Raw genomic sequence first — 22,500 nt, forward strand, 5'->3', positions numbered from 1 at the left:
TTCCGTGACTCTCACCTCGGACTCTCCACCTCCACGCCTCTCCTTCCCTTCACCAATCATGCTTTCCTCCCGTTCCTTCAGTTCTGCTCAGCCACTCCTCTCACCAGACCCCGAACACTCTCCTCCACTCATTACATCATTTACACAACGCGCACTTCCTGGACTACATCTTTGGTTTGTCTTACACGCTCTCTTTGTGTGTGTGTGTGTGTGTGTGTGTGTGTGTGTGTGTGTGTGTGTGTGTGTGTGTGTGTGTGTGTGTGTGTGTGTGTGTGTGTGTGTGTGTGTGTGTGTGTGTGTGTGTGTGTGTGTGTGTGTATGAGTTTATTTTCTTTGCGATTATTTCCCAGTTCACTTTTTGCATATGCAGATTCTGCTCCTGTTATCTCTTCTAAATCAATTATGAATCTCTCTCTCTCTCTCTCTCTCTCTCTCTCTCTCTCTCTCTCTCTCTCTCTCTCTCTCTCTCTCTCTCTCTCTCTCTCTCTCTCTCTCTCTCTCTCTCTCTCTCTCTCTCTCTCTCTCTCTCTCTCTCTCTCTCTCTCTCTCTCTCTCTCTCTCTAAACATTCCCAGTCTCCCTTCACCTTACCTTCACTTCTTTACTCAGCCTATCAAGTTACTACGATGGCCAAATCTGTTAATTCACGTATGTTTGTCCAGTTGGATAAAAATACATTTCGCATACATGTAGGCTCTCTCTCTCTCTCTCTCTCTCTCTCTCTCTCTCTCTCTCTCTCTCTCTCTCTCTCCCTTTCACAGCGAGAGGACATTCTACTTCCAAGTGATACGAACCTGATAACAAAAACTTTCTCCTTCTCTCACCTGGTTCTGTTTACTGGTCATTTATCAGCGCGCCATTAGCATTGACGTCTTATCTAAGCTATTTCTTACTAAGGCTCATTGGATCATTTGCCATTTATTCTTTTCATTGTTCCATATCGCCCTAGTCAGCTTTCTCAGTGCCATTGTTTCCCCAGCCGCTTTACTCTCTCGCCCTCCCTTCATTCCCTTCACCTCTGGTCGGTTCCATCTAGCGCCGAGTAATGATGGAGCACCAAAGTCGCCCTTCTGTAACCCACGCCTTCGACCCCTTTCCCACCTGCACCCACCCTAGTATTATGAAGACCACTGCTAGCACCAACGTCATATGAGTTAATGGTATTCTTCAGTCTCCACCGTTCTCACTATCACTTCCTTCTTCTCCTCTAACTCCTCCTCATTCTCATCATCTAAGTCATGCTCTTTCTCTTCTTGCAATTCGTCATCTCTCTTCCGACTATCATCACTTTTTCTTATTTCTTTTTCTGCCGTCTTCTACCTTTTTATCTTTTTTCTTTCATTTTCTTCTTCTTGCTTCAGTTTCGCCTCTTCTTTCTTTCTTCTTTTTTTAACTATATTTTTCCTCCTCCTTCTCTAACTGCTCCTGCTCCTGCTCCTCCTCCTCCTCTACCTCTTTTTTTTTTTTCTTATATTATCCTCTTTTTCATCTTCCTTCTCATCTCTTTCTTCCTCCTCCTTTCCTCCACCTCTTCTTCCTCTTTTTTTCTGCTATAACTATTACTGCTGCTGCAACTACTACTGTTACTACTGCTGCTACTGTTGCTACTACTTCTCTTGACCTTAAACGTCCTTCATTGAATCCTCTGCTCCCACAGTAATCAAACTTAATCCTCCTCCTCTTCCACTCTTCGATTGCTCCTTTCCTTTTATTCTACCATTTTCATATCTGCCTCTAACTACAAGGAATCATTTTACTCCAAATCTTTCTCTTTAAGATTCCGCTTATCTCTTTTCTAAGCAATGATAACAACTTCACTTATCGCCTCAAAAAAATACTCGTGGTTTGTATAAAAAGGGTGTCGTCAGCTCATTTGTCTAAAAAATCACTGTTATTTGTTATGCTCTTGACGTGATAAATTATTACTGTGATGCATCGTCGAGGGGATGATACGGAGGGCGTCGTCACTCGCTGCTGGTCCACTCACCCTTTCACCGTGGTTAAGATTTACGGCCTTGGGAGTTGGTACAAAAAAAACGCAAGGGCAACTCTAAATACAACTGGGATGGCTTAGAAAGTTTATGACGGTCTCCCTTCCTTGGATACGCAGTGGGCCTTTAAGTTATATCTAGAGGTAGGTACAAAAGTAGATCAGACAAGATCACTAACATTACAATGCCAACAAAGGTATTGCAAAACAACTACACACTCCTATTATTATCAATGGGATTTCCAATATATTTCATAAAGCCTAAAGAAAGAACCACCTAGAAACCGTCATGGGATTTCAACATTGTTGGATAACAACAAAATATCAAATTAAACAAGTAGAGTAAAATGACCTGCAATGCAAGGAGTTTATTAAGAAAAAGCGGTACAAAATAGCAACTGCAGCAACTGCCACAGCCAGAGAAATAAGAGACACTCTTAAGACAAAGAACTGGAAAAATAAATAGCCACTGCATTCCTCTTAGTTCAAGAACATCCTGTGCCTGCAATCAACACACACATAAAACGTCTTTAGGCTGTGACATATAGACAGGCGAGTCCTAAACGTTACAAAAAGTATTAAAAGAGACAGGAAATATAGGATATCTTCATTTATTGACGTTTCTTTCGTATTAGTTTGAATACGTGACATTTTGTCATAATGTGGAGAAAATTTCAACTTGTGAACTGTAGGATAGATAAGATGAATGATAACAAAAAAAATAATAATAACAACAGTAATAGCAAAATGACGATAAACAATCATTATCATCATCACCAGTTCCACCAGTAATACTGTACTACCAAAGTACTAATGGTGCAACTGTTACTTTTGTTACTATTACTTAAACTACTACTACTATTACTGGTTCTACAGCTATTACTATTGCTACTACTACTACCACTGCTACTATCATTATTATTACTACTATTAAGTATACTGCTCCTACAATAATTTTTACTACTACATACTGCTTCCAATGTGATTGATACTGCCGGTTTTCCTGTTGTCACCAACGCCGTCATCCACCAAACCATTTTATGCAGCATTATTGCATACAAGTGTCTAAACTTAATAAAAATGATTGACATAAGTGTTTGTGTATAAGCGTCTCTCTGCTCATCTGGGCGATAAAGTCCTCTCGGGTCAGCCCACAACCCACACCGCACGGAGAAATTGCACAGGGGAGCGGCGCGTGATTGGACTTTATTCCCAAATGAGTTGGCGAGACGCGGGGGTTCCAATCACCGCTGCTCTAACCTGTGGAATTTCTCTTTGTTGCAGGATGTGGCGTTTGACGGCGACGCTGTTGCTGGCCTCCCTGGCCTCTGCCATCCCCCAGGGTGGTTACCTGCCCCCAAGACCAGACCCTGTCTGTGAGACAGTTACCTCTGTCGTGTATGACACCCGCTATCAGACCTCTGTCGTGGTTCAGACCGTCAACCAAGTGGACACACAATATATTACAACAACTTTGTACAGACAACAAGTGGTTCCCACTACACAGTACAGAACCAGAGTCCAGACACAAGTCCAGTACCAGACCAGCGTGATCCAACAGACCACAGTTCGGTACGTGGACCGAGTGGTAACCCAGACTGTACCCAGCCCTCCCCGTCAGGAGGTCCAATACATCACCACGACCCGCGTGGTGCCCCAGGTCAGCTACATCACCCAGACACAGGTACAGACACAGGTTGTACCTGTCGAGGTCACCCGCACACAAATTCAGACTGTCAACCAGCCTGTCGTCAACTACCAGACGCAGGTGGTGCAGCAAACCCAGTATGTCTCCATTCCCGGACCCGACGTGGTCCGCACTCGCGTGCAGACAGTAGTCCAGACCTCCGTGATCCGCCAGCAGCAGCCTGCCAACACCCGTTACGTCACTTCTACCAATGTGCGCCAGGTGGTCCAGACCAGCGTCGTCCGGGGCCAGGATGTGATCCGCACCAGCGTGGTCCAGCGCCAGCAGGTCATCCCCTTCACCTCCGTCAACACCCGTTACGAAAATGCTTACGTCACACGCGAGCAGGTCGTCACCCGCACCAACGTTGTCACTCAGACTCGAGTCATCACACAGGTCGTTCCCCAGGAGGTGGTGAGGACCCAAGTGGTGCCCACCACCATCTACACCACCATCTACAGGACACAGGTGCAGCCCTTCACCCAGGTGCAGACGGTGGTCCAGACCCAGTACGTCACCCCAGCTCCCGTCTACCGTACTCAAGAGGTGACACGTACCTCTGTGGTGCAGGTGCCTGGCCAGGACCGCGTCATCACCCAACAGGTGGCGCAAACTCAGCAACGACAGCAAGTCATCTACCAGACCGTCAACCAACCCCAACAGGTCACCGTCACCAGGACAGTAACTGGCACTTGCGGACAAACAGGATACAACTACAACAGACCCTCTACTCCCTTCAATTACGGAAAATAATTTTCAGGTGTTATTTTTTTCTATTTTTCTTTAATATGTACCATAAAACCTTAACTAAGCCATGAATGTTACATAACCTGATGTTAGTACTGTATTTTCGACAGTTTGAGGTCGAAACACAATTAAACTATGATCCTTTTATATGTTAGTTTGGATCTTAGTGAAGTCCTGGTGAGCAATTAGCGTAAATCTTCTAGAAATGTGTAAGTATTGTGCTTCGTTTATTGAAGACATATTTCATATATGCTTTCTTATAATTCGTCTCCATTAACATCGAATCCTTATATATTTTCAACAGAGATGATGTGGACACCATTGGTGCTGCTGCTGGTGGTCTTCACCCGGGGACTTGCTGGAGAAAGGTTTGGCGGTGGAAATGGCCTGCAAGCATCCTTTGGTGGTGGATATTTGCCGCCCCAAACCTCATACTGCCAGCCCTCCACTGTATACCGCACACAAACTCAATATTCCACTCAAGTGATTCCTTCAACGGTCTACAACACCAGAGTGCAGTACATCACCCAAACGGACTACAGGACGCAGCAGGTGTACACTACTGTCTATTCTGAGGTCGTTCGCACACAAGTTGTTCCATCAGTCGTGTACCAGACAGTGACGGTGACCCGCACGCAAGAGAATGTGCGCACCCAGGTAGTTACGCTCCCTCCTCAGGTCAACTACGTCACACGCACACAAGAAGCTATCCGCACCCAAGTCCAGTACCAGACCAGGTATTCCACCCGCATCCAGCAAGTACCCACCACCGTCATTAGGAACGTGGTGTCCACCCAGGTGGTGCCCCAGCAGGTTTACAGCACCATCTACCAGACCCAGACAATCACCAGCACACAACAGCTTCCAGGACAGACCCGCACAATATACAGTACTGAATACAGAACTGCTTACTCTACAGTCGTCGTTCCAGCACAGGATGTTTACAGAACCACCACCGTGTACAGGACCAACGTTGTCACCCAAACCATCTCTCAGCCAGGACAGACAAGAGTCATCACCAGCACTCAAGTGGTGCCTGTCACCACCACCATTTACTCTGAGGTGGTGCTCACCAACACACAGACCCAGTACGTCACCCGTACACAGGTGGAGCAGCAGGTGTCCACCGTCTACAGCACACAGCAGGTGCCTCAATACGTCACCAGGACGGTGACGGTGCCCCAACAGGTGGTGAGGACTCAAGTATCGACACAGATCGTGCCAACAACCATTTACTCTCAGCAAACGATCCAAACAACTGTATACCAGCCAGGTCAGACCCAATACGTGACGAACACACGCACAGACTACAGTACTCAGTACCTTCCAGGCAGGACCCGCACCCAGTACGTCACTAACACCGTCTATAACACCAACTACGTTACCTCCACAGTCTACAACAAAGTGTACAACACCATCACCGCCACCTCCACCGTCAAACCTAACTGCAATACTGGCTACAACTACAACGCTCCAAGCAGGCCATTCAATCCTTATAACGGTTAAGTAGTTGACAAAAATATTACTTTTAATCAGGGATCGTAGAGACCCACGGAAGTGTTCCAGCCATTTGCACGTGTGTGAATAACTGTCTATTATAATTTTACATTTATAAGATGTGCATCAAAGCTGGTTTTTACAAACGACTTTATTTCTGAAACTAATTGCCATGAAATTAAAATATGTGTTACAGTTACAAATATCTTTCTTTTTCTCCTTGAATAATAGCAAATAGAAAAGGTACGTAAGATATGCTATACGATAATATTTTCCAACGGTCATCTCTATCTCATCATAGCTTTATTTAGTATATTGTCTGAAGCTTTATATCATGGGGCATAAAGCTAACGTGACATCCATCTGAATACAGGTTACTCTTGGAAAAAATGCACCAAACATACAAACTAAAAAGGTGATCATACCACTTCTGGCTGACGGTTTTGGCACTTTTTACAGTGGGCCTTTTTTTTTACTTTCTATTTTTTTTTTTTTTTTGCCCTTGGCTGCCCCTCTTCCCTACGTAAAAAAAAAAAAAAAATATTTACCAATTCTTCTTCTAAATTAAAAGTAGATAAAGTCATGTAACTCCAAGCCACACCAAATTTGCCAGATACTGACTTTGTGTCATGAGGGTCTGCCGGACACTGTCATCGCACTATACTAAATAATCCCACCACACAGTCCCGAATTAAGAATAAGGCATAGCTCTTTAACATTAGATGGAAGGCACTCAAAAAGGAAATGTCTCCTCCAATGACACAAGATTTAAACATGACAATTATTTTCCGCAGACTTTAATGAAATGCGATAAACAACGTACACAGAGTTCAATGAAATTTGGTTAATATTATACGCGGATTTATCTGAAGCCTCTTTAATGTGGCAAACATTGCTTACAAAACTTTACACTTTAGGAAAAGCTTCTGGGCAGCTGCAAAATTCCCCATAAAACGTTCTAGATTCTTCTTAGAAATCCATTCATGTTTTTTTCAGTTATTTGCACACTGACATAGAAAAAAATGTTGGTGAATAAACAACACAACTCATTACAAAAAAAAACATGGCCAGTTACGAAGCTCTCCTTAAATATGAAGTCAAGAGACATTCATGTCCTATTACTATTATTTTTCTTAATACTTGTCATAGTTCTTTCTGAAAACACTAGTCTATATATTTTTTTTAACATTTCAACACTAGTTATAATTTCCTGGAATTCCGTAATCGAAAGGAAACTAAAAATCAATGTTCTTCATTACAATTAATGGTACTTTTATTGGCTTTAAAAATTTAAGTAATAATGAATACGTTTTATTGAATACTAAATTACATCTAAACATGCTGACTTTTAATATATTCTTCACTCAATTGAATTATCTAGACAATTTCAGCAAAACAAAGTAGATTTCCAGTTTCATAAAACATTTAATGTAATCAAATTCACCTCTTAATGACAATATAAGATATAGATGTGTTCGAATCCGAGACATTTTTTTGGTATGCAAAAGAGGTAAGTTATATCATGATATTATTTGTCTTCTGTAAGATTTTGTGCATTTGTAATATAACATTCTATCTTGAGTCTCTCTAGCCATACGTATGCTAATCCACTTTTCTTCTAGTTTCAAAACATTGTTGTGAAGCATCACTACATGTCCACCATACAACACAAACATCAAACCAAGACGTTATGTCATTTGCGATTATTGGATCTTTAGTTAAATATTTTTTTTACATAAAAAAAAATACTTCATAAAATTAAAACTTTATCAAAACTCTTTTTTTTTTTTTTTTTTTTTTTTGCAAATAGTGAAATATCAATTTAAAGGTTAGCCATGAGAGGGAGAGGCCAGATACCAGATCTTAACAAAAACTCAAGACATATGCAATAGGAACATTACAAGCCTAGAGTGTTTACGTCTACAAAATACAAAATAGGTACAACACTTGGGGAAATGAACTGCGTTATATTACCACAACGCAAAGCCCAAGAAGACTTGGATACGTGATGAGGAAGTTACCAGGTATTTCTTATGAAGCATTGTAAAGACTATGACATCACTACCTGGGGCAGCTGTATATGGCTCATTACAAATAAAGCCACAGACAACAACACTCCTTCACCAAGGGACATTAACATAAACAACCCATCGAGCGTCTAGTCTATAATTAACAATCATCTAAGAAGACGTCCCACTCATCTAAAACCCAGAGTAATGTATGAGGCGACTATCTTTTGTTTGGAACGACAGTTGACCACTGCTGCGTAACCGAAATCTGTTCATTTGACACGGTGACAGTCCTTGGTAACGACTGTCATCCGCCACGCGCAGCAGACCGGAGTGACGAGAAGCATGGAAAACTAGAGTGCCAGTTATGAGACGCAGAAGGGCCAGGAGAGCAGGAGTGGGAGGAACACTACATTAAAGAAATATAATGTAAAGTGAAGCAGCAAACAGTGAAATGGACGGTGAAGCAATTAAACGAAATAAAAAGTAACTACCTTCCATTTTTCTCCTTTCCCTTCCCACGTACTATTTCAACCACCGCCCTTACCTTTCCAGGCTCCACAATTACAAAAATGTTACAAAACTTAAAACAACAATGAAAGAAGAGAGTGGAAAAAGAAGATGGGAAAAATACGTTCACCAAAAAGACGGTAAGGATTAGGAAATAGACCTCTAAAATAAAAAAGAAAAGGGCATGATTGAGATAAATGGTTTGACGAAGAAATTACAGATTGCAGCAATGGAAACATGAAACACACAGGTAAAACGAGCTCCACGAAGGTTAAGAACTTAAGCAAACACTGCTGACCCTCCCCCAACTGCCTCGGTCCGCTGAGTGATCCAGATACTTGTGCAAGGACCAGAAAGGAAGAATACACTAAACCCGTAACTCAGTCATGTTGGAGAGAAAATATTGATCTGGACTGAATAATGAGAGAGAGAGAGAGAGAGAGAGAGAGAGAGAGAGAGAGAGAGAGAGAGAGAGAGAGAGAGAGAGAGAGAGAGAGAGAGAGAGAGAGAGAGAGAGAGTGTGTGTGTGTGTGTGTGTGTGTGTGTGTGTGTGTGTGTGTGTGTGTGTGTGTGTGTGTGTGTGTGTGTGTGTGTGTGTGTGTGTGTGTGTGTGTGTGTGTGTGTGTGTGTGTGTGTGTGTGTGTGTGTGTGTGTGTGTGTGTGGTGGTTGGTATGGAGGTACGTATGGAGATTCTTTAAAAATGTAAGTTATAAATGGAAATAAATACTTAACAAATACATAAGGTTCCAATGTTAGAGAATGGAAGAGATTGGTAAAAATAATAATTCCAAAGTGAATGAAAGTAAATGAATAAAAAGAAAGATAATTGTCGCACAGATACAAAAAAGAAAAAAGAAAACGCTTAACACTCCACTATACAAGTACATCAAATAACGATATAAAAAGACGGTAAAAAGAAAATAATAAAAAGAATCAACACATTTTCCCTTTCATCCCATACTCTCTTCACTGGACACCGTTTTCTATCGGGGAAAATGGAAAGTTGAGGGGATAACTCACTTGTTCACCGCCTGACGAGCGACTTTCACAAAACACATTGAAATTTAAACAGCACTAATGCATCATCAAGAAGCTATTTTCTCATCCATACAACTGCTAGCAAGACCTTGAGTACTCCGCATCTTGAGTAGTTTTTCTAGCATCAATATTAGAGAATGTTAGGAACGCGGGAAGGCCAATGAAAGTGAATGTGAAGGAAAGAGGAACAAGTGAAGAACGAGTGATGTCTGTGGTCAGCTAGCGAGTGAGTCAATCCGAATGCATGATTGATGTGCGTTGAGATTACTCCGTGTGTGTGTGTGTGTGTGTGTGTGTGTGTGTGTGTGTGTGTGTGTGTGTGTGTGTGTGTGTGTGTGTGTGTGTGTGTGTGTGTGTGTGTGTGTGTCCTGTAAGCAAGGAAACCCAATGCATGCTTAAAACTTCAAATAAATAATGGACACTAACACTAAAAAAATCACACACACACACACACACACACACACACACACACACACACACACACACACACACACACACACACACACACACACACCAGAGAAAATCGTGTCCATCCATATAGAGAGAGAGAGAGAGAGAGAGAGAGAGAGAGAGAGAGAGAGAGAGAGAGAGAGAGAGAGAGAGAGAGAGAGAGAGAGAGAGAGAGAGAGAGAGAGAGAGAGAGAGAGAGAGAGAGAGAGAGAGAGAGAGAGAGAGAGAGAGAGAGTGTGTGACGTACGGCAAGACACGCTGGTTTCCACTGTTGTATTATTTCGTTTCGCCTCCGTCACGTATGAGCGCTGTTACGTCACTGTTACGTACAATCAGCTTCTTACTTTACGCCCTCCTTCTTCACTGAGGAGTTATTTAATCGCTTTCTATTTTTTATCTATTTTTTTTCTCATCCAAAGCACAGTCAGAGTCTTCGCTCTCTCACTTCAAAGGGCCTTAGCGATAGTTTACGCTCAACATTGTGAACTGCCTTTCTTGTTCCTCCCACCATGAATGTGTAGTAAGACTGTTATGATGGGGTTGAAAATGATAGCGGTGGTAGTGGTAGAGGATGAAGTATTGTAGTATCATATTTCTATTTTCACTTCTACTTCTACTACTACTACTACTACTACTACTACTATTACTACTACACTACTACTACTACTACTACTACTACTACTACTACTACTACTACTACTACTACTCTACAACTAATGCTAATTATTTCTAATACTATTACTACTATTACTACTACTACTACTACTACTACTACTACTACTACTACTACTACTACTACTACTACTACTACTACTACTACTACTACTACTACTATCATTACTACTACTACTACTACTACTACTACTACTACTATTATTGCTGATTATGATGATGATGATGGTGATGACGACGATGGTGATGATAATACTACAAATACTACAACTATAATTCCTTTAAAAACTGATATCAATAAAAGAAAATGAATTCAAAAGACTATTCCAGAACACAAGATGTCCTAAAGTGTATATATCTTCTTTTCCCTGCTCAAGACACCATCGGTCACAGCACACTGGTCTTGGCGTAGCAGCCTCTGCGCCTCGCCCCGCCACATGACCACCCTCCCTCACTCGTGGCTGCAGGTCTACACTCCACCGTTATTTCACTCCACCGACCGGCTGCCGCCGCCACCAAGCTCCACGGACCTATGCTGTCTCGCTCCGCTGCTCCTGCTTCCTAATGATGGGCGGGGGACGAAAAGGATGAGAAAGCCATTGTGAAGGTAATGAGAGGTAGGACTCATTGTTGGTTAATGGTATATAATGGTAATGGGGGATGATGGTGGTGGTAGTGGTGGTGGTGGAGGCACTTCTGACACTGGTACTATGCATTTCCGCTGCTGTTACTAATGTTGTTCCTACATAGGGCTTCAGGGTGCATGACAGGCAGACCACCAATATATCCAATAGCAGTCACGATAGAGTCACCATCATTAGCCTCTCTGAGTCTACAACAGGATAAAGGTCTTCCCCCAACCTGGTCCACCAGTCATCTGTGTCGGCTGCCTGTCTGTTCCATGCCATTACAGACTAAAAGAAAAAAAATTACCTTAGTTAAAAAAAAAGGAAAGGGTTGAACTTATTGCCTATCGACTGCACAAGGGTCATTAAGGCAGACATGTCAGCTTGAGGCCAATCCTTAGCTCGGGGTGAAGAGAAAGCACCATCAATCTCACCAAGTAACTCCCGTGGGTCAGGATCGAACTAACCCCTTTACCACGGAGCTACCCACTCACCCCCTTCCCTTATAATTCCACGTCCGCCCTGCGATTTACTAATACTTTGATAGACTATTTCTTTTATGATTCGTATATTGCCATTCCATTATATTTTTACCACCATCCGAGGCTGCTGCTAAGTTAAAGGCTTCCACAGTGAATGAAAGCCAAACACAGAGGATAAGTGCTGTTTTGCATGGCGTCCACTATACTTGTTCAATGGCGTGCGTCTCTGTGTGTGTGGTCAAATGTTGAATGACCGCACCAGAATCCTCTTTGGTTTGAATTGAATCAAGCGCTACACTAATCCTATTTGCAAGCAATTCCTGTACAATGTTTGCATAGCACAGAGAGTGAGGTTATTGTGCCTAGAGAGAACTCACATCGACTTTCATCGAATCAAGTAAATAGAGGAAAATAGCTGGTGATTATGGCATAACAGTGACGTAACTTTCGCTTTCCTTAGAGAGAGAGAGAGAGAGAGAGAGAGAGAGAGAGAGAGAGAGAGAGAGAGAGAGAGAGAGAGAGAGAGAGAGAGAGAGAGAGAGAGAGAGAGAGAGAGAGAGAGAGAGAGAGAGAGAGAGAGAGAGAGAGAGAGAGAGAGAGAGAGAGAGAGAGAGAGAGAGAGAGAGAGAGAGAGAGAGAGAGAGAGAGAAATACAGGAAAAAAAAAGTGTGCTACTAATTGCAGTGGATGAGACAGCAGCAGCAGGCAAAAACAATAGTAGCAGCAGCAGCAACAGTAGTAGTAGTAGTAGTAGTAGTAGTAGTAGTAGTAGTAGTAGTAGTAGTAGTAGTAGTAGTAGTAGTAGTAGTAGTAGTAGTAGTAGTAGTAAGAGTAACAGTAACAGTAACAGTAACAGTAACAGTAGCAGTAGCAGTAGCAGTAGCAGTAGCAGGAGTAATAGTAGTAGTGCGGTGTTGATAATAATAATAATAATAATAATAATAATAATAATAATAATAATAATAATAATAATAATAATAATAATAATAATAATAATAACAACAACAATAACAACAAACATAAAAAGAGAACCTCCTTGAAACCCTTAAGCCAAGCACCATTTCCCTTTCACACTAGCAAGCTTTGGGTTTGATCAGGCAGAAAATGATTATATACTCAGCATTTTAGTGAAAGGAGGAGGAGAGGGAGACGGAAGGGCAGGGAGGGATGAGAATGGAAAGGAAGCGGAGGAAATGAACAGGAAAACAGGGAAATGGAACGGACGGAGAGAAGGAAAGGATGAAGAAATAGCAGCATAAAGAAGAATAAACCAAAAATGCAGTAGAAAGAAAATACATGAATGGAAAAATAGGAGGAAATGAAAGCGAAAAGGCGAAGAGGAAAACAGGGAGGGTATAATAAAAGACAGAATGAAAGGGGGAATACAAAGAGAAAAAAAGAAGTGGACAAATGAAAGGAAGGGTTGCTAGGTAATGGGAGACGAGGGGTGAAGGAGAGGAGGTGGGTGAACGACGGGTGACGAGTGAGACGGGTGACGGTGTGTCGCAGGAACAAGAACTTAGCATAACGAGGCCAGTTGAGAGAGAGAGAGAGAGAGAGAGAGAGAGAGAGAGAGAGAGAGAGAGAGAGAGAGAGAGAGAGAGAGAGAGAGAGAGAGAGAGAGAAACCATATCACCTCAAGAATTGCTCGTATTAAAGTAAAATTTCAAGGACGTCTGAATATTTGGGAATGATTAAAACGTCTCTCATCTTAGGCCGTCACTTAGAGCCTCTGTGTGTGTGTGTGTGTGTGTGTGTGTGTGTGTGTGTGTGTGTGTGTGTGTGTGTGTGTGTGTGTGTGTGTGTGTGTGTGTGTGTGTGTGTGTGTGTGTGTGTCTAGGAATGAAGCAGGGCGGGGACTACACAAGCCACGGGAATTGAGGGTTTGGCCGATAGTTTGCATTCGTCAAATCAACCTACCCGCCTTTCCCTCCTTCACTTTCTGCGCTTTTTTTTTTTTTAGCTTCCTGTCCTCTCTCTCTCTCTCTCTCTCTCTCTCTCTCTCTCTCTCTCTCTCTCTCTCTCTTGCTCACTCTCTCTTCAACCAAGCGTCCTTCCCTTTCCACCTGTCCCCTTCTCTCCATGCATCGGTATATATATGATGGTCCTGTCACAATCCACCACATTTCCTTTGGAGCTCATCTCGATCCGTCTTACTTCAGTCCCTCCCGTTCCCGTATAGGTACGTGACCGCTCTCCTGCCTATCGGTGAATTTGTGTTGAATCTCAGTGGAATATTAACGAGTGCATTACATAAGTGCTTTTATAACGTGTAGCCAGTCATCGGTGGAAATATTTTCTAATCGCATATATGGAGCACAGTGGTGTTATTATTATCAGAGGAAAATGTCCGTATCTTTATTCAAATATTTTCCTCTGCTAATAATCAGGTAATGAAAAAAAAATAGCAGCAGTTTATTACAAATTAGAGCTTTTCCCAACATTACAATTCAAGTCTTACTACGCCAGATGTACTACGTGATAGTTGGGTTCATACTTTAAACTGACATTCTATTCATTTATATACTTACTTATTCATTCAGAGTGAAAAACATATCACCACAGTGCATCGAGTTAGTAATCACCAGCCATTATCAGACTAGGAGTATCTTTCGGTTTTACCAAACAACGTCCACTGCAAGAACATTGAAGAAAAGTGCCAATAACATGATGCCAGACTAAACATTTTGTACACGTATATTAAATAGGGGTCGGCGTCTCTCTGCTCATCTGGGCGATAAAGTCCTCTCGGGTCAGCCCACAACCCACACCGCACGGAGAAATTGCATAGGGGAGCGGCGCGTGATTGGACTTTATTCCTAAATGAGTTGGGGAGACGCGGGGTTCCAATCACCGCTGTTCTAACCTGTGGAATTTCTCTTTGTTGCAGGATGTGGCGTTTGACGGCGACGCTGTTGCTGGCCTGCCTGGCCTCCGCTTCGGCAAGAGCAGGTTTTGGTTATCTCCCACCTAAACGTGACTGCAAGACGGTCACCTCTGTTGTGCATGAAACCAGTGTTCAAACTTCTGTAGCGGTTCAGACCATCACCCAGGTGGACACACGATACGTTGCAACAACTGTACATATACAGCAAGTAGTTCCCACAACTCTATACAGGACTCAGGTCCAAACCCAGATCCAGTATCAAACTAGCGTGATCCAACAGACCGCAGTTCGGTACGTGGACCGAGTGGTGACCCAGACCGTACCCAGTCCTCCCCGTCAGGAGGTTCGCTACATCACCACGACCCGCGTGGTGCCCCAGGTCAGCTACATCACCCAGACACAGGTACAGACACAGGTTGTACCTGTCGAGATCACCCGCACACAGATTCAGACCGTCGTCCAGCCTGTCGTCAACTATCAGACGCAAGTAGTGCAGCAAACCCGGTACACTACACTCCCTGGCCCCACAACAGTCCGCACCCGCGTGCAGACTGTGGTCCAGACCTCCGTGGTCCGTCGTCAGCAGCCCGCTAACACCCGCTACGTCACCTCCACCAGCGTGCGCCAGGTGGTCCAGACCAGCGTCGTCCAGGGCCAGGATGTGATCCGCACCAGCGTGGTCCAGCGCCAGCAGGTCATCCCCTTCACCTCCGTCAACACCCGTTACGAAAATGCTTTTGCCACACGCGAGCAGGTCGTCACCCGCACCAACGTTGTCACTCAGACTCGAGTCATCACACAGGTCGTTCCCCAGGAGGTGGTGAGGACCCAAGTGGTGCCCACCACCATCTACACCACCATCTACAGGACCCAGGTGCAGCCCTTCACCCAGGTGCAGACGGTGGTCCAGACCCAGTACGTCACTCCATACCCCGTCTACCAGACCAGAGAGGTGACGCGCACCTCTGTGGTGCAGGTGCCTGGCCAGGACCGCGTCATCACCCAACAGGTGGTGCAGACTCAGCAGCAGCAAAGCGTTGTCTACCAAACCGTCAACCGACCCCAGCAGGTCACCGTCACCACGACCGTCACTGGCACTTGCGCAAAACCAGGATACAACTATGACCCTCCCGCAGTTCCCTTCAATATCAGGGGATGAAATAACATTAGTATCGGTGACTCCTTCTTCTAATTGATACACAACACAATTGTGCTGTGAGAAAGCTATTTAAAAGATCGATATGTTTTTTTCTTGGTGTATGATCTATTGTCACATAAACTAACCAATGCCACATGATGTTTTCCTTAATTAATGGTTCCTTCAATGCAGATTGCTCAGGTTAGTAGTTCGTAATTTCAACTTTTCATCATGTGATTCTCATAATATGCAGCCACATTATAACAAGACGTTTTTTTTCCATCTTTCAGAACATAATGAAGCTCTTGCTATTGTTACTCGTGCTACAAGTGCTGCTGGGGGTCACGCTAACAGCCTCCGTGGATCGGCAACGCAGACATTTATTTGGCAACAAAGTAAGGCTTTTCCCCTCCTTAGGATACCTTCCTCCTAACAAGCACAAATGTGAGCCCTCCACTGTCTACCAAACACAGACTCAGTACTCCACTCAGGTGGTTCCCTCCACCGTCTACAACACCAAAATACAGCTCATCACCAATACGGAATACAAGACCCAGCAGGTGCACACCACCATCTATTCTGAGGTCGTTCGCACAGAAGTTGTTCCCTCACTCGTCTACCAGACAGCGACTGTGACCCGCACGGAGGACAGGGTGCGCACCCAGGTCGTCACTCTCCCTCCTCAGGTCAACTACGTCACACGCACACAAGAGGTCGTCCGCACCCAAGTCCAGTACCAGACCAGGTATTCCACCCGCATCCAGCAGGTGCCCACCACCATCACCAGGAACGTGGTGTCCACTCAGGTGGTGCCCCAGCAGGTTTACAGCACCGTCTACCAGACCCAGACGGTCACCAGGACCCAGCAGCTTCCGGGACAGACCCGCACCGTGCAGAGCACCCAGTACAGCACCGTCTACTCCACCACGGTCATTCCCGCCCCCGATGTGGTGCGCTCCACCACCGTGTACAGGACCAACGTTGTCACCCGAACCGTCACCCAGCCAGGACAGACACGAGTCGTCACCAGCACCCAGGTGGTGCCTGTCACTACCACCATCGTCTCTGAAGTTGTGCTCACCAACACACAGACCCGGTACGTCACCCGCACACAGGTGCAGCAGCAGACCACCACCGTGTACCGCACGCAGCAGGTGCCCCAGTACGTCACCAGGACGGTGACGGTGCCCCAGCAGGTGGTCAGCACTCAGGTGTCAACACGGGTGGTGCCCACAACCATCTACACTCAGCAGACTATCCAGACCACTGTCTACCAGCCAGCCCAGACCCAGTTCGTGACTGTCACCCGCACTGCCGTCAACACCCAACAGCTGCCCGGCAGGACCCGCACCCAGTTCGTCACCAACACCGTCTACAACACCAACTACGTCACCTCCACCACTTTCAGACCAGTGTTCAACACCATCACTGCTACTCGTACACTGAAACCTTACTGTAAAACAGGCTACAACTACGATGCTCCGGCCAAGCCTTTTAATCCATATGGCCGCTGACCAATGCTGAGGGATGCTTCTGAACCACCCTCGCGTATGGAAAGCAAAGGCACTTTTTGGCTCTGCTAGAGATTACTCTTCCTATAAATGCTGTACGCTGAACGAATCCCTTAATATAATAATACAAAGTCCTTGATAAGTAACATTCTCTCATTAAATATTCCTTAATGGCTGCTGCGGCTGATGATAATGATAGATAATGAGGATGAAACTGATAATGATAATGAAACTAATGATGATAATGAATTAATTAATAATGATGATGATATTCAAGAACCTGACAATGATAAAGCTGATGATGATAACAAGTAAGACGTGCAAGACGACAACTTGGACATATGTTGAAAGAGAGAGAGAGAGAGAGAGAGAGAGAGAGAGAGAGAGAGAGAGAGAGAGAGAGAGAGAGAGAGAGAGAGAGAGAGAGAGAGAGAGAGAGAGAGAGAGAGAGAGAGAGAGAGAGAGAGAGAGAGAGAGAGAGAGAGAGAGAGAGAGAGAGAGAGAGAGAGAGAGAGAGCGTACCAGTTATGTATAGATAGAACAACGACATGTACAGAGACTGGAGAGAAGAAAGCTCTCTATACTGTGCTGGATCAGGTGTAAATCAGCTCTCGAATACAAGCCAGTTTGTCAATCTATCGTGTAAGGGAACTGTCAAGCCAACGGTCCTGGTTATGACACCTCAGCGATGCAATTCAACTTGTTTGGCAGCCTACCATTGCAGACTCAACTTGCTTGGCTGCCGCTGCATGCAACTCGGCTCCCGTGATGCCTATTGCTACATCTCACCTCCGACATGTGTTACATATTTGTAAATGTACACAACAGTAACATAGCAGTGATGAAAGTGATGATGATGATGATGATGATGATGATGATGATGATGATGATGATCATCATCATCATCATCATCATCATCATCATCATCATCATCATCATCATCATCACCAGAAAAAGATAGGCATTACTCAAAACAAGGAAAGATTATGTATGTGAAAGGTTCTGATGGCAAACCAAATCACAACTTTCACAGCAGGGAAGGGAACTGTTGCAACTGCCTGCTATAGGAATGCAGCACCGACACTCAGGCTGCCTTACGTCTGGCTTTTAGGTACGAAACATTTATAGAGAAAATAGATATAAATAAAAGGTAATAGCAGCCTGGCTGGCACACCAAGTAATTTGAAACGAGAGAAGGAAAAAAAAAACGTGGGACGGAAAGAGCAGGACGTGACTGTGTGCGTGGATGTGTCATCTTCAGAGTTCCTGAACTGCTGAGCCTCACCTGAAAAAAAATCACACTTTCACTTATCGATAATATACAAGATATTGATTTAGCTCCCTGTCTGTACTGGTTCAGCGAGTCTCATATGAACAAAAACTTGCCGCAAAAAAGAAAAAAATGTAGAAAATAATGCACAAATTATATCTGCATGAAATATTTATAGCTTCTTTGTATAAATATTTAATATTTTGAAAAGAAGATAACAGAAAAAAATATACATATATACAATTTTCATGCATGTGCTGAGGAACATCGAAAATTTATTCTGTAGTGAAAGGAAAACAAAAGTGAAAACCTTCTGAAAGTGAATCCAACGTGAGAAAAACAAAAGTGAAAATGTTATCAAGACCCTCTTCCCTTTACGACATAGGCGAGGCTGGGACCGACTTGTTCTCTCTCTCTCTCTCTCTCTCTCTCTCTCTCTCTCTCTCTCTCTCTCTCTCTCTCTCTTTTTTCAGGCGGTCCTGCCTTATGAGTTCGTTCAGCACAACTACACCTCGGCCTTCAGATTTACCTTGACCTCCTAACTCCTTTTACTTCGCCTGCACGCGGCCTTGGAAAAAACAAACAGGTTCAGCAAGCAACTCCTCAAGCTTGGGAACGTCTGATGACTGGCTACTTCGCATCTTGATCCATTACGCACAATAGTTGAAACACTCCTTTGTCACAAGACTTTTTCTATTTATGAGGTGAATTATGTTCCTAGGCATGAAAACTATCAAGGACAATGGGGACATTAGATTGTAAACAACGTTCTTTTTCCTCTTCCTGCTTTTCCTTTCAATTAAATAAAATAAAAATACACGAATTACCTTCAGACATGTCCAACCACCTGTATTCCTTCTTTATACCAGGAACCCGCATGTGGCAATATTCCAATACATGTACTATGGGAAACTAATAAAGACTGCACTGCTTACAAAATATTTTGTTTCTGACCAACAAAAACACAGTCTGGAAACATTCGGAACACCAGGAGATGGTAATAGCAGCAGCACCACAACAGGCAGTAGTAGTAGTAGTAGTAGTAGTAGTAGTAGTAGTAGTAGTAGTAGTAGTAGTAGTAGTAGTAGTAGTAGTAGTAGTAGTAGTAGTAGTAGTAGTAGTAGTAGTAGTAGTAGTAGTAGTAGAATTAGAATTAGAATTAGAATTAGAAGTAAAAGTAAAAGTAGAAGAAAGAAGTAGTGAAAGTAGTAGTAGTAGTAGCAGCAGTAGTCGAAATGCATGTTATGGACCTTTATTCCACACAATGGGTCGTCAGGAAGGACGGTATACACCATTGCGCAATGCATTATAGGGTTGGTGGGTCTATCTTGTACCCGAAAATAGCCTCCATGACATCACTGAATTTTCAGGAAGAGATGGAGGTGCCACAGTTGCCTTGACCCTCTACTCTGCCTCACCCATACTTGTTTGCCCCGCTCCATACCACTCCCCGGTCGTGCCATGCCTCGCACCGCGCCGCCTCTGCCTGGCCTGAGCCGTCCAAATCTTTTATAGAGTCCGAGCTGCTGACGTGATGTCCGCATCCTTCCAAATTTTTTGTCACTTACTCTCGGACACGCACACGCACACACACACACACACACACACACACACACACACACACACACACACACACACACACACACACACACACAGTACACCATACATAAATCCCTTCCTGCTACAGTTGCTTCTCTCATAAATCATAAATAAAGAAAGATCACAGGCTATTTTGTGGTTGCTGTGGTGAAGCGTGAGTGGTCGTTAGTGTTATGGTCGTCGCTTAGAACTTGCTACTTATAAGGTCGAAGATAACCAGGTACCGCGCAAAGAGAGAGAGAGAGAGAGAGAGAGAGAGAGAGAGAGAGAGAGAGAGAGAGAGAGAGAGAGAGAGAGAGAGAGAGAGAGAGAGAGAGAGAGAGAGAGAGAGAGAGAGAGAGAGAGAGAGAGAGAGAGAGAGAGAGAGAGAGAGAGAGAGAGAGAGAGAGAGAGAGAGAGAGAGAGAGAGAATATGTAAAACAGCACCATTATAATGTCTTAGCCACTAAAAGTAATCATTTACCTGTTAGTTCGTCTACCTGGCTATCAACCCTTATCAATATTCTTCCACTTAATTCCTAAGATGCCCGACTATTACTTTATTTCCCCTCCTATCTACTACTACTACTACTACTACTACTACTACTACTACTACTATTGCCACATACACCCCAACCACCACACACACACATTAAATCTTCCTTTTCCAGTTCCCAGACATTATCAAAACCACGAAGACAATTAAGTGCGAAAACAAACAAGGGCGTAACTTCTTGGACGGACACCTGAACTTGCACACTCAAACAATGATTCTCCAGTATTGACTCCCTCCCTTTCTTCCCTCCTCCCTCTCCTTCCTCTCTCTCCCTCACCTCTCCTTCCTTTCATCCTCTCCCTCCCTCGCTCTCCTTCCTTCCTCTCCCTCCCTCACTTCTTCTTTTCTTTCTCTCCCTCATCTCTCTCTTTCCTTCCTTCCTCTCCCTCCCTCGCTCTCCTTCCTTCCTCTCCCTCCCTCCCTGCTGCCTGCCTTTCCTTTTTCCTGTCCTCCCTCGCGTCCCGTCTGCTTCCTGCTAATATAAACAGTGACGTAGCAGTAAAAGTATAGCAATAGGGCAAAGGGCACCGTATTAGGAGAGAGAGAGAGAGAGAGAGAGAGAGAGAGAGAGAGAGAGAGAGAGAGAGAGAGAGAGAGAGAGAGAGAGAGAGAGAGAGAGAGAGAGAGAGAGAGAGAGAGAGAGAGAGAGAGAGAGAGAGAGAGAGAGAGAGAGAGAGAGAGAATCCCATTGAAATCTATAATAACAACTAATGAAGAGGAAGAAAATAATGATCGTATTTATAGAAGTGTTTAAAAGTCATTAAATCAAAGGGTAACAAATTAATAACCTTTACGTATATAAACTACTGGTCAAGGTTAATAATGAGCCGAGTCACTTACGCACGCACACACACACACACACACACACACACACACACACACACACACACACACACACACACACACACACACACACACCCCAGCTCAGGTCACAGGCACAAGTGAAAGTGTACCAAGCAGAGAGTACAATCTTCTCCATAATACTCTGTCCCACTCACTGCCCTCACTCACTCTACTCACTCACTCACCAGAATCACTAACTCACTTCTTCGTTCACTCTCCCGCTCACTTGGTCATTTACTCATTTAATGCACTTACCCCTCTCTCATTTGTCTCCTTATTCGTTCAGCTATTTGCTTGTCCACTCACTCTCTTACTCATTTACCCATTTACTTCCTCACTCATTCACTGATTTACCCACTCGCTCATTTGTTCACTCATTCGTTTCACTCGTTTAGTTATTGATCCGCCCAGTTACTCATTCTCCTTCACTCACTGATTCACTCACTCACAAACTCACTGACCACCTAACCATTCCCTCGCTCACGCATTTACTATTTAATTGATTTAGTTATTGGTTCACTGATTCACAAACTCACTCACTCACTCACGGATTCACATACTCGGTCACTCATCACACACACACACACACACACACACACACCTCAGCTTACCACTCACTAATTCATTCATTCACTGACTCAAACTTACTCGTTCAAAGACTCATTTATTCACCCATCCATTGTCACTCTCACTTATTTACTGACTAACCCATTTATCTAATCATTAACTCACTCTTCCACACACATGTTCATTTAGCCAATCACTTTTCACACAACCAATCTCTTACTCACCGACTTGCACATTCCTTAACGGACTGTCCTGTTCAGACACTCACCCATCCACTCACTCGTACACTGACTGAAACACACTATACTTTACTCACTGACCCATTATTTACTCATCTTCTCACTCTCACACTCACTCACTCACTCTTCTACACCCAGACTTATTCTTCAAAATCATATGTGCATTCTTTAACCCATTCTCTCTCACTCACTCACTCACGCAC

General features: G+C 43.9%; 3 protein-coding genes across 6 annotated transcripts in view; all 3 read left to right on the top strand.

Annotated features, from left to right (window-relative positions):
• LOC123517669 overlaps positions 1-6,119 on the top strand; it is a 6,808-nt gene extending 689 nt beyond the window's left edge. The window contains exons 2-3 of one of the 4 annotated variants that reach the window (XM_045277990.1): positions 3,274-4,436; positions 4,728-4,868. In XM_045277990.1, coding sequence (XP_045133925.1) covers positions 3,275-4,429 — 1,155 coding nt within the window. In that variant the 5' untranslated portion in view covers position 3,274 and the 3' untranslated portion in view covers positions 4,430-4,436; positions 4,728-4,868. Of the gene's footprint in view, positions 1-3,273; positions 4,571-4,727 lie in introns of those variants that run through there. The other 3 variants (XM_045277988.1, XM_045277989.1, XM_045277986.1) reach the window with 3 other exon arrangements.
• Positions 6,120-13,854: 7,735 nt separating this feature from the next.
• On the top strand, positions 13,855-17,351 carry LOC123517588. The gene is made up of 2 exons (XM_045277843.1): positions 13,855-13,890; positions 16,024-17,351. The coding sequence occupies exon 2, from the start codon at positions 16,030-16,032 to the stop codon at positions 17,245-17,247; it is 1,218 nt and encodes a 405-aa protein (XP_045133778.1). The 5' UTR covers positions 13,855-13,890; positions 16,024-16,029; the 3' UTR covers positions 17,248-17,351.
• On the top strand, positions 14,600-15,754 carry LOC123517367. Its single transcript, XM_045277379.1, has one exon. It carries the CDS (start codon positions 14,600-14,602, stop codon positions 15,752-15,754), a length of 1,155 nt encoding a protein of 384 aa, XP_045133314.1.
• Positions 17,352-22,500: the final 5,149 nt, after the last annotated feature.

The sequence above is a fragment of the Portunus trituberculatus genome, chromosome 42, assembly GCF_017591435.1.
Source record: "Portunus trituberculatus isolate SZX2019 chromosome 42, ASM1759143v1, whole genome shotgun sequence".
NCBI lineage: Eukaryota > Metazoa > Arthropoda > Malacostraca > Decapoda > Portunidae > Portunus > Portunus trituberculatus.

Bases quoted from the DNA above. Each gene is read 5' to 3' on its own strand.
- LOC123517367 (XM_045277379.1), top strand. From the start codon at position 14,600: ATGTGGCGTTTGACGGCGACGCTGTTGCTGGCCTGCCTGGCCTCCGCT.
- LOC123517588 (XM_045277843.1), top strand. From the start codon at position 16,030: ATGAAGCTCTTGCTATTGTTACTCGTGCTACAAGTGCTGCTGGGGGTC.